Source organism: Podarcis cretensis (genome assembly GCF_951804945.1).
Source record: "Podarcis cretensis genome assembly, chromosome: 2".
Lineage (NCBI taxonomy): Eukaryota > Metazoa > Chordata > Lepidosauria > Squamata > Lacertidae > Podarcis > Podarcis cretensis.
In genome coordinates, this window is record NC_137171.1 from 56407877 (window position 1) to 56420358 (window position 12482).

The 12482-nt window shown below is 39.3% G+C and overlaps 1 protein-coding gene across 5 annotated transcripts in view; it reads left to right on the forward strand.

Annotated features, from left to right (window-relative positions):
* The window catches only part of SEPTIN8 (septin 8), a gene marked incomplete at its 3' end in the record, with an annotated part of 53225 nt that overhangs the window by 33185 nt on the left and 7558 nt on the right, over window positions 1–12482 (forward strand). For 2 of the 5 annotated variants that reach the window (XR_013836418.1, XM_079967987.1), the window contains exons 7-9: window positions 1384–1552; window positions 1833–1965; window positions 3302–3492. Coding sequence is in view for 4 of the 5 variants with exons in the window: in XM_079967987.1 (XP_079824113.1) it covers window positions 1384–1552; window positions 1833–1965; window positions 3302–3492 (493 nt within the window). The other 3 variants (XM_079967989.1, XM_079967988.1, XM_079967990.1) reach the window with 3 other exon arrangements.

The window sequence follows — 12482 nt, forward strand, 5'->3', positions numbered from 1 at the left end:
GGGGGGGGGGGGGGCTTTAAAAGCACACACAAAAAATATGCATGCTGATCTGGCAGGGCTCTGTGGTGTTTTATTTTACATTTGTTTTTGTAAGCTGATTTTCCTACAACAAAGTTGAGCTGAAAATGGTTCCCAAAGATAGCAAAGTGTATTAAAAACAGATGCTGTTGCTATTTTTCCATTTATTAATTGCTTCCTATGAAGAATCCAAAAGTGATTTTACAATACAATTAATGCATTTATAAAACCATTGCATATATACATTAAAAATAAATTATATATAAATACAAAAACAATTGAACAATACTTCAGGTGATCTATTAATATAAATCAAAAGCAGATAGTAATAATGCAATAAATACATCAATACACAATTAAAATATAGTTGAATACAAGGATACAAAAACACCCTCATGGTCGCCACAAATTCATGCTACATGCTCACTAAGCTGCTCCTTAAACCAAGGCTTTCAAGCATAGTGGCACCAGTAGTTTTAGAAGACTGTTCCTGATTAAATTAGACAGGCTCCTAAAATTCTGGTGTTTATCTGTTAAAAACATTTTTGTTTCATCAGGTATTTTTAGAAAATTTATTCAGTTCTCTGTTGGTTCTGTATTTTTTATTTTATGATATTTTGATGATTTTATATTACTTTTTTGGTGTGTACCACCACAATATTTTTGTTAGAAGCTAGTGGTATATAAATACCATAATAAAGAAATGAAAAACATTTTTTTTTTAAAAAAAACCGGTTTCACTCAAATAAGTACCAGACACAATCATTTCCTGCTTCCAAATAAACAAGCCTAAAACAATAAATCACCATAACAATAATATGGATGATATCCTGCATTCCATATTTATTTATACAGAGGCAGCAATCCGAAATGCAATTGCTAAAGAGTAAGCCCCTTTTGTACACAAGGGTTATCTCTGAGTAAATTTTGCTTAGGATTGCTAATCGGACGGCACGAAGCTGTCCTCCTCTTAACAGAGGAAACACTCCTTCAATTCTGCTTAGAATGTTACACCAACAAAGAAAAACCCAGGAATTTGGGTCAAGTTGGTGTGTATAAACCATTGGTAGGCAAGCTTAGGCCTGGGGGCCGGATCCAGCCCAATCACCTTCTAAATCGGACGGTCTCGGAATCAGCATGTTTTTACATGAGTAGAATGTGTCCTTTTATTTAAAATGCATCTCTGGGTTATTTGTGGGTCATAGTAATTTGTTCATTCCCCCCCAAAAAAAAAAATATATAGTCCGGCCCCCCACAAGGTCTGAGGAACAGTGGACCAGCCCCTTGCTGAAAAAGTTTGCTGACCCCTGGTATAAACCATCCATTTTTTCACAATGGCTATGCTCCTTCTCTTCATTTGCTCAGTTGAGAATGAAAGCCACTGTGACTTTGTAAAGCTGCGAGAGATGTTGATCCGTGTCAACATGGAAGATCTGCGGGAGCAAACTCACACTCGCCACTACGAACTTTACAGGCGGTGTAAGCTAGAAGAAATGGGCTTCAAAGATACTGATCCTGACAGCCAGCCATTCAGGTGAGAGAGCATCATCCTCTCCATTCTTGCTTTCCGCTGGAATACCTGCACAGGTGTGTGAAGGCTGCAAGTTCTGTCAGAATCTGGGGCACTCTCGTAAGCAGGATGACAGTAATGTGTCATGTCCTTACTGCCTCACCGCCTCCCTCTTTGACACATGCATTGCGCAACACATGTACGTAGGTGTAGCTTTATAGCTGCTTATTGTCTTCTGTTGTTTTTCATCACCTTTTAACGTCTAAGTGATTTGAGGTTTGTGTGTCTTTTGTGTCTTAACCAGCCTTCAAGAAACCTATGAGACCAAGAGAAAAGAATTCCTCTGTGAGTTGCAGAAGAAAGAGGAAGAAATGAGGCAAATGTTTGTGAACAAGGTCAAGGAAACAGAATTGGAACTGAAAGAAAAGGAGAGAGAAGTGAGTGGCAGAGAATGGAATCTGGGCCACAGATTCATATGGCCATAAGTTAATGGGTGGTGGGTGGGGGTGAGTGTGAGTGTGTATACCTATGACACTACAATTACAATATTCCAACACTGAGAAGCAAAGAAAATGAGAACTTCCTTGCTGGATCCAACAGAGGCCTGTCAAATCCAGCATTCTGCCTCCATTGATAAGAGCAGCCACATCCTTCTGGGAGCATTAAAGGGACATTCATCCTGTGGGGAATGCATTAGAGGGTTAGGATTGCTCCCTAATTTGTTTAATCCATTTTTAAAGGCCATCTAATCTATTGCTGTTGACTACCTTGTGGTAGTATATACCTTACTTTTTGTGTGTGAGAAACTACTGCCAGTTTATTATGCTGGCTCAACCTTTTATTTTATATGAAGGTTGTGGAGGAAAGTCTTAAAACTTCTGAATTGTTGTATTTGAATTTATTAAGATTAAGGTTTATTGCTCCAGGGCTTTCAGTATCTAAAACCTAGATGAAACAATCCCAAAATGACTGCATCCAAGTCATACCTCCAGCATTATCTTACCCTAGCTATGAGCTGCTTCATTTTTTGTAAAAGAAACCTTTCAACTACAGTGGCACCTCGTGTTACGTACCATCCCCCTTACGAATGCTGTGAGTTATGTGCTGCACTAACCTGGAAGTAGATGCCCCTTGTTGCGACCTTTACCCCGGGATGCGAGCGGAAGTTGCGCTCCGGCGGCACAGCAGCAGTGGGAGGCGCCATTAGAGAAAGCACGCCTCATGTTATGAGCAGTTTGCTATTACGAACGGACCTCCAGAACGGATTAAGTACATAACACAAGGCACCACTGTAATCATGAAGGCATGTTGCTATCCTTCAGGAGCACAGGGGACTAATCTGACACCTGAAGGTGAGGCAAGTGGGTGCCAAATAATTGTAAACCTTTGTTCTTCAGCTGGAACTATGGGCCAGGCCATATATTAATGGAGTGGAGGAATTGCTGTTTTCACTATAGTGGTCCCTCCACTGATGTCTGTGGAAAGAGCCCGCACAAGTCAGGCAGATTATTCTTCCCATGGTGGTATGCAGGTGTATTGAGAAGCAGAATTAGTCCATCCCACATGGATCCATTACGTAGATGTTAATCAGAGCAGTGCTGGATCCAGAAGGGACACCTGTGTTTCTCATTAGGGTTTAACTCTGCCCTCTGTGGTGACCTGTAGGACACACTTGCTTGGATGGGAGTGCCCTGCTGTAGGTCAGGATTGGGTTCTACTTCCTGCTAGTGGAGGCAGCGCTGACTGGGTTTTTTCCTCCCCTCCTTTGGCCAGCTGCATGAGAAGTTTGAACATCTAAAAAGAATGCATCAGGAAGAGAAGAGGAAAGTGGAGGAGAAGAGAAGAGAGCTGGAGGAGGAGATGAACGCATTCAACAGGAGGAAAGTGGCAGTTGAAACCCTGCAGTGTCAGTCTCTGCAAGCCACTTCACAGCAGCCACTGAAGAAGGACAAAGACAAGAAAAAGTAAGCAGTTTGACATGAAATTCACTTTGTTTCCATCCTTTCCCAAGACATTCACACCCAAGTCAAGTCATCTAAAAATATTGCAACAGATGAGTTATTATTATTATTATTATTATTATTTTAAAAAGTAGTGGGAAGGAATGAGGAGGGGCTCAAGATGTGGTTTAGACAATTTCCAGAATTATAAAGAAGCCCCAATTTCCCATTCTAACAGAATAAGCCAAGGAAATGTTGTATAAATTTTAGCCGTAGTTTTGCAACCATACCAGAGATTTGAGGAGGGAAAAGACCTCCATCTTAGACTAATGAAGATTGATCCAGTAAATGCTTCTTCTGGCCCCAGGATAGTCTTGTCACTTCTTCTTGAAGTGCATTAGCAATGAAAACAAGCATAAAACAATTTCATACAAAAACAAGTTCATACACACACACACACACACACACACACACACACATACATATACATATATACACATATACACACAACTAGTATTAATTCTTTGTCTACTGGCCACCATGAAAGGGAAATAAGAGAGTTCTATATAAATAGATCAGTATTGTTTTATGTAGTGTTGACATTAAGCATCCCCAACAGGGATTCTTGTTCCATGGGATCTTGAAATGCAGTTGATTTCATTTTGGGTTAGAGTAGGTTCTGTTCTCCATGTAGGTCTACTCATTATAATGGACAAATTTAATGTTCAGGCTGCATATTGTGTCATACCTCCGCATGAACATGTGCAGTTGCCTTGATACAGAGTCAGACCATTAGCCAATCCAGCCCATTACGCTGAGAAGCAGTGGCTGCCCAGAGTCTCAGGCAGAGATCTTTCCTACACTGCTGTGTGAGATCCTGCTAACTGGAGATCTTACAGATAAAACTGGGAGCCTTCCCTGAGGCAAAGCATATTCTGTACCACTGAGTCATGTTTCATCCCTCCAGATAAACTGGTACATGGGACCCTAGCAATTACCATCTTGGAGCAGATCAAAGGTCTTCTAGTCAAACAGGGGCCAGCCATGTCTCTGGGAAGTTTAGAAAAGAGCATATTGTGGAGATACCACTTTTGATCGTTGTCTCCAGTGTCTGTTAACTGGCAGACTAAAACAGGACTTCCATATTCAAAATATATTTGTTGGATCTCATTGTAAAGCTGTCTAAGCCAGTGACCACACTGCATCTTGTGATACTGAATTCCACAAATGAGTTTTCAATATCCGAATAAGCACATTTTTGTTTTGAATCAGCTGCTAAAAGTGTTTCTCCGATGTACTCTTCCGGCAGGTTATCACCTCTTTATAGCTGCTACTCGTAGTTGAGCCAGCTGCAGTACAAAATGGGGATAAACAGGGATAAAAACCATACTACTACTTTGCTACACCTGGTATTTTATACTTATTAAAATATTGAAGTTCATGGAGGTCCAGGCCTTGTTTTTGGTAACCATGCATCATAATGATAATGAAGGTGAGAATACAAGGCAAGGATTAGCTCAGTTCAAGTTTTAATTTAAGTACAGTTTCCTGCTACCTGTGCGAGATTGTTTGAAGACCATGAAATCCCTCCACTGCAAATTAATAATTTTCCTGCTTAGAATGTACTGAAACTTCTGTGGCATATTTATTTTTCTTCTTCTTGCTAATACTTCTTTTTCTTGCTAATACTGTGGAGGACGCCTGCCTCTCATCTTTAGCATCTCTTCTACTTGATCTAGGATCCAAGAGCCATAGCTTGTTTTATGAGATATACTCTGATTCACGTCCGACGGTTTTCAGTGATCTGCTGTAATGCAGTCTTTGTTTCAAAGTATTGCCATGTGTGATACGGTTGCATGTCCAGCCTTTGAGATTAAAGGTGCCCTTTACTTAAAAAGGCGAGGATAACGCTGAAACATCTTCCTCAACCTACGCTTGCCTATGAATACTTGCCAGCATTCATATGCATACCTAGCCAACCAGCTGCAGAAGTTGTGCGTGTCTTCTCCTTCTGGTCCATTCAAGGACTAGTACAACAGTTTTGATGCTTTGTTAACTCTAGAGAATGTAACATGCATTCTAGTCTCTGCTGTGGTCTGTAGCTTCCCCAGACCTCTGCCCCTGGTTTTTCTACCCTCGGTTCGGTCAGAGGCAACTCACCTGTTCAGGTATTCAGAACCACACAGCAATAAGCCTGTGAGGGAAGAGAGCAGGACTGTCACACTGTCCTGGTTCCTTCTGGCTCACAGGTAAAGCCCACGTGTCCATCAGGCTCCTGCATTGCAGACATGCCCCCAACACAGAGACAGAATTGGAGAGAGGCTAGCATGGATGTAGAGGCAGGGCAAGGGTGCGCAGTCCTATTTTTCTTCTCCGTGCAATTATAGTCATGGTTGTGAAGGCCTTTGTAGACCTGAAGTTGCTTAGCACATATGTTGATATCCTCATGCTGTTGTTAGAGGTCAGGGTCCCAGACGATGCTCAGCTGATGCTAGCTGCCAGCTTTTCCAGATTCTTATTCCCAAGAGTGGGCTCACGTGTTACCTTTGTAGCATGAAAGCCACTTCTGCCTGGACCCAGGGCACTGCCAGATTAGTGACATCTGTAAAGAAGGAACTTGCCTGTGTTAGGATCATGGTGGGGATCCTTCTTTCCTACTGTTGTCAGGAAGTGGTGGTGACATCACTCTACCATGTGAATGAATCCTCCAATGATAATATTGTCATTGGACAATATAATCCGCCTTGGATCCGTGATCTCTGTTAGTTGCTTATTACTGCCCAGATACAATGCACGCAGCTTGGGCCCTAGGAGTAATAATGCAGGTTTTATAAGAGATTTTTAATGATCTGTGTAATACAAGAACTGTTGTCCTTGCAGCTACAGTGTAAAAGAGAGGAATGGATGACATTCTGCAAGTGGCATATAGTGTACCAGAGCTGGGGAGGGTGCAAAAAATGGTGTAGGCAAGGTTGGGGGGGGGGGAACTCGCCTGAAGCAAGTTGATGTGAACTTGACAGCCAATGACTTTCTGAGCTAATGTGTGTTACAAAATTCTAGCAAGTTGCTTTGCCTCAGAATGTTAGTAGTTTTGCATTAACTATTTAACTTAAAGGAAAGAACCCTAGTGTTTTTATGTGATTTATATTCTTTATCTTTTTTTAAAAAACGATATGATTGTGTGACTAAGCTACAGAACTGATCAACAACTACATAGTCTCAGATGATGTAATATTTGCTGTGTAGTGCAATCTATTTTTTCCATGCATACTTACCCTAGGTAAGTGGATGGTGGCGATTGTAAGATAAATTGCCCATCTCTTACTAGTAGTTCAAACTAAAATGTCTAGCACAAGTTGTAGAAAAGTTACAGAATTGGGCTATAAGATTGCTGTAGGGGCTTCTGTCTCATATACAAGTGGCTTCTTTGTTCTTTACTCATGCTAAATTTCAGCCTCTTGTCTTCCATGAATTAAGAATGTTGGTGATGATTTGTGCTTGTGTTAAGCTTAATATGATGCCGTATCCTCTTGACAGATACCTGGTTATCCTGATTAGTTCTATCTAACATTACTAGTGCCTATTTCTTTTTCTTTTTAAAAAAATTCAGCAGTTTTGGTGAACAGTCTATTTATATTTCTGTATGAATCTTAGCATGAGCAAGATGACTTACAATATGATGAGCTAAAGTGAGTCACAATAGCCTGTCTAGAACACCAGTGTCAACCACCGCCAATCCAGGATCTTGAACAGACCCAAGTCCTTCTAACAGAGATCTTAAAAACAGAAATGCCTGAGACTGAACTAGATGACTCATAAGTTTAAAACCTGTGGTCTGTTATTCAGGTAAACTGATTAATCTTCTCTCTAGTGCAATTAATTAGATTTTTTGTTTTGTCTTTTTTTAAAAAGTAAGGCAAGAATGATTTGATTTTGATCATGGAGTGGTCTGGTTTACATAGAACATTAAACCATGGTTTAATGTTATGTGGCCAAACCTTCGCAAGCCCAAGCAAAGAGTCAGACTCACTCACATCACTTTCCTCCTTCTCCAGCCAGGAGTATGACTTCCGCTGAGCTTAGTTTAACTTGCAAATTAACTCAGCTTAGCATTACATATGTACCAGCAATCCTGGTTGGAAACTAGTAATGGTTAGTGAAACAAGCCAGCTTCATAATCCATAGTTTGAAGTTGGCTTGTTTGGAAACTAACCATGGATTGATTTAAACCAGGATACCAGGTTCATGTGTAATGCTAAGCCAATATTTTCTGGAATCGAAACTAAACTCAGCAGAAGTTCTGTTGGCTGCACAACAGAGGAAGGGAAGAGAATACTTGCCTGATGCTTTGTGCAGGCTTGGGGAGGCTTATTCACACAACACTAGACCTTGGTTTAGTGTGGCATGTAAGTCCCAAAGGATCACATTGCGTTTTTGCCACTAACATTGTGTATGATATTGCTTTACGTTTTCGTTATGTTTGATTTTCTATCGTTTAATTTTTGCTTTTTATGTTTTCGTTTCAGTTGATCTCACACACAGACTTGTATGCCAGGAGCGGACTCTGTGCATTCATATGTTTTAGTTGCTTGCTTTTCCACCTTGTGAATCCTTCTGTCATACCATTGTGCAAGTGAAACAGCATGAAAGACAAACTGACCATCTGGTGCGTTTTTCAGTGACTGGATTGTGACTATGCAGGATGTTAACGTTTTTAAGAAAACATTTGCCTTGTCTTTGCAGATTCCCTGTGGAAAATACTCGTATTGCTAGTTCTGAAATGTCAGGGGTTTAATTTGTTTTAAACCCAATGAATTACTATCTATTTATAAAATGGCCCTAACTATATCTAATACATTTTTAAAAATGCTATCTTGATGAAAGAGTTCCGTATAAAAGTTTCTGTTGGGAACCTGTTTATTTTCATTTTTCAAATTTATTTTAGGTTAAATATCACCAATATTTTATTTTTAACAAAAATTGCAAACTGAATGCATTACGAGTTTGAAGTGACACTTTAAATTTATTATTTGAAGAAAGCAGTTTCTACTTCATAACGTGCACACTAGTGTGCAGTTTAAATAAGACAAACATCTTGTATATTGTTCTGCTATTTATATTACGTTGCTGAAGTGCAACTCCTTATTAAACAGTAGTTCCTTTTCTTTCACAAGTGTATGCTCCTGTCTGAGTAGATGTTCATCCTCAAACTTATTATTTTTAATAATAAATAAAATAAATTACAACTCCATAATCAAAAGTAGAACCTAGAAAATTGCAGTTAATGTTTATAAATCACTCTCTGCATCCATCTCCACTCTGGATGCTACTTCTGCCTTTAATGCTGCTCCCATTTTTTAAACCTGTTGATTTTGACTATCCTAAAATGACTGTAAAAAAAACCAAGATTTGGATATTTCAGTAGCTGGAAGGAGATGTTCTCCTTTTTATGGTGGCGGTGAAACAATCAGTAAAAATGGCTTTGATAGAAAGAATTCCTGTACTTCTTAAACCGAAGGCAGCTATCAATTAAAGTAATCCTGCAAACACCTAGATGTGAATATTTTTAAGGCAATGTCTTTGTGCAGATTTACATTCTTTAGCCAAGCTCACGCACATGAGTTGACCAAATCCAAAAAAGCCCCTTTAGACTCTTTAGACAAAATTAAGAGGGCTCCTTAACATGAATTGCTTTTCCAAATGTATCATGCCTTTTTGCCACATGCTTTGTGGAAGGATGCATTTGAGACAAGGCCTTGTGAAATGACTGCAACTTTCAGGGGCATCTCAGCCTGCCCGACAGGCAACCCTGAGATCCAGTAGGGTTGCCTGCTGTGAGTGGGGATGCAAATATATGTTGGACACCTTCATGAATTAAAAGTGAAAATGGCAAAGTTCCATGTCCAGCAGATCTCCCTGTAGTGAGGAAAAATGAGTTGCATGACCCACTTAACACTAATTGGGCTGCAGGGCAACGATTTGTCAGGTCATCTATGAACTTCCACAATGTTGTTGAACATCACATTTTATTCTTTTCCATAAGCTTTGGTGAGAAAACCCATATTCACAGCTAGCTGTAAGAGCTTGTTTGTGTAGATAAGTACAGATGGGAGGATGGAAGGCTTGTGTACACACTCCTGTTTCCTCTGCATTCAGTGGGCTCCCACCACTGGTTTGGGAAGCCATGGATGACAAAGTTAGCTGCAGCCTGTAGCTCCTTGTGGAAGACTGCATTTTTATTCCTGCCCACCCCAGCCCCACCAAGCCAGCTTCAATCTGAGCTGAGAACTGCTCATTGGGTAAAAGTATCCCTTTCCTGTCTCCAACCTCAGGTGGGAACATTCAGGTAGGAACAATATACCAAGCCATGCTGATGTGTACAACAGCATGCAAATGCAGTTTTGAAACACAGTGAAAAAGAACAACCACCTTGCGTTTTAAGCCAATAATGTGTACACAGCCTGAGAGTCTCCTGCCAGTTCTTTTCGCTGTATTGTGCAAACCTGGGATGCACCTGTCACCCACTGGGAGACATGGACAAGCCAGGGGTCACACAGTTCCCCACCACCATCTCCCCCCATCTCTGTGTAATGTTAAGTGACAGTTCACTTTTTTGCTATGGAATTAATTTAACCTTCCACTTCAGTTCTCTTCAGTGCTGTAGCATAGCCCGTTTTTAATTTTTAAAAGAGCAAAAGGCATCTTTTCTTGCTTGTCTCAAAGTAGCATTTAGCTATAGTCCGGGTCTAAGGTTCCTCATCTTTTCCCACAGAAGCCCATTACACATACTCAGATACTGAAACCCTGTCTTTTGTTTGTTTGTTTGTTTTTCTCTTAAAAGGACAATGTCTGAATATATTGAAAAATATGTTACAGTATTACTTGATAATTGTAAAAAAAAACCTCATGAAAAAATTATACTGGTACTGTTTAATAGCAGACCCACCTAATGGTGGTATAGTGGATAGTTAACCATTTTTAGGCGTTTGTAGTAATCTGAATTTAATAAATAAAAAGGCTGTGCCTCTATTAAGCTAAATATATTTTCTAAAATATTAGCTTTCAAAATAGTAGGGAAGGGGGAATGGTTGTGCACAGGATCAAATATGCTGCATTATGTACACAGTGACAATCCTGACACACGATCGGTTAAAGTTGCAAAAGCAAACCATGTCCGCTTGTGTGAAAAACAAGATTTCACATGAGCCTGGAAATTAATTAATATGAACAAGGCTGCAGGGTTGTGGAATAAAGGTGTGGTTTTTAAAAATCAGATATGCAAACTAATATAGCATGGTAAGTTTTCCAGCAGTTGCATAAGGCAGCAAGATCATCTATGCAAATATTTTCTTTCTGATTGGCTTTCTGGCAATCACTTTGTTTCAGCCCTATTTGAAAGTTTATGAAAAAGTGGTAGCAATAATGAAAAGATAAAACATGTAGACACATGGCCATAATGGCAATATATTTCTGATGAAGACATTCAGAATGTATGTAACAATATATTAAATACAATTATATATATATATATATGTATGTATGTATGTTTGTGTGTTTGTACCTTTATGTTGTGCTGACCATTTTGTCATTTTTAGTGAAATACTGGCCTCAACGTTTGCTGGCCTCAGTCTCTTTGTTAAACTTTCTGCAATAGTCTTCCCCAGTAGAAACCAGTATCATTTTTCTCAGCTGGGATAGTACTTGACTTTGCATTTTTTGTATGAGACCAAATTGCATATAGTAGGTTCTGTATGTTATTTCTTATTTAATAAGTTCCTGGTTATTACAATGTGACACTAATCTTAAATTAATTCTTAAAACTAAGCTTGAAGATTCACCTCTTATGTGTGAGGTAAGAGAAACAGGAAGACAACAATCTGTTCAAATCTCTCCGTTCTGTATGTAGTTTGACGAATGGAAAGACCACTTTCCAGTGAACATGCATATTTTTCTGTTTTCAAGCTTGCATATTTTAGATGACTATTCATTTTGTAGTTTGCATATTTTGATTGGAGCAAAGCAGTTATTTCCACCTGGAAGATCGTACTGAATGAAACTTACAAGGAGGCAACAGGAAAACCTATGGAACTGATTCAATGAATTGCTAACATGTCACTCTCATTTTTGTTTTACAAGTTTTTTTAAGCTTTCACTTTTTCAGTTTCCTTTGTACTTCTTTCTTTTTATTAAATGTTACATTTTATTTTGAGTTCTGGTCTTTTTATTTTGATATATATATTCTTTTCAACCTATATCAATTAGACCAGTATAATGGGGGGGGGGGGATAATTTAACAAATCCAATTTGCATGTAAAGCTCTGCTCTATCATCATCTTAAACTGATGGGATGAAACCATAATTTCACTGATCTCGGTGGGTGCAGACCATTTTACATACACAAACACTTGGAATTAGGGTTTGTCTGGGTTTTTAAACAGTTGCATTGGGTGATATTACATACTTATATATCATTTTGCTCCTAAGGATGGAGCAAATTCACACATTTGTTACCCTGCTCTGATATACATCAAAGGCTATCTTGCTCTTTACAGAATTGTCAAGATGGCTCAGCATAATGCTATAAGGCCAAACTTGCTCAAAAGAAACACAAGGCTTCACTTCTGGTCAAATCTAAGTGAGATGATGTTTGGCTTGGACATGAGGCAAAGTGCCTAATGTGCATGGCGTGTGCAAGGAATAATCTGGTTAGAGAGAAGTTTAAGGAAGTAGCATTGTCATGTATTATCAACATTGACTTCCCATGATAATAGTTCTAACTCTGAATTATGGAATGTATTGGCAACATAAAGGTGCCAAGGTAGAGAATCTGAAGAGGTCTTTCTTTTACAGGTAAAAGGAACTAAAGTAGTAGATTTTCAAATTTGCAGTTGTTGGCAGAACAAGTAAGGGTGCTTGCATGAAATCTGCTTCTTCACAATGAGCTAGCTAATAAAAATGGGACCAACAGGCGGTGAAAATACTGTACCTGGAAACTAGGGAATCCAACATATATA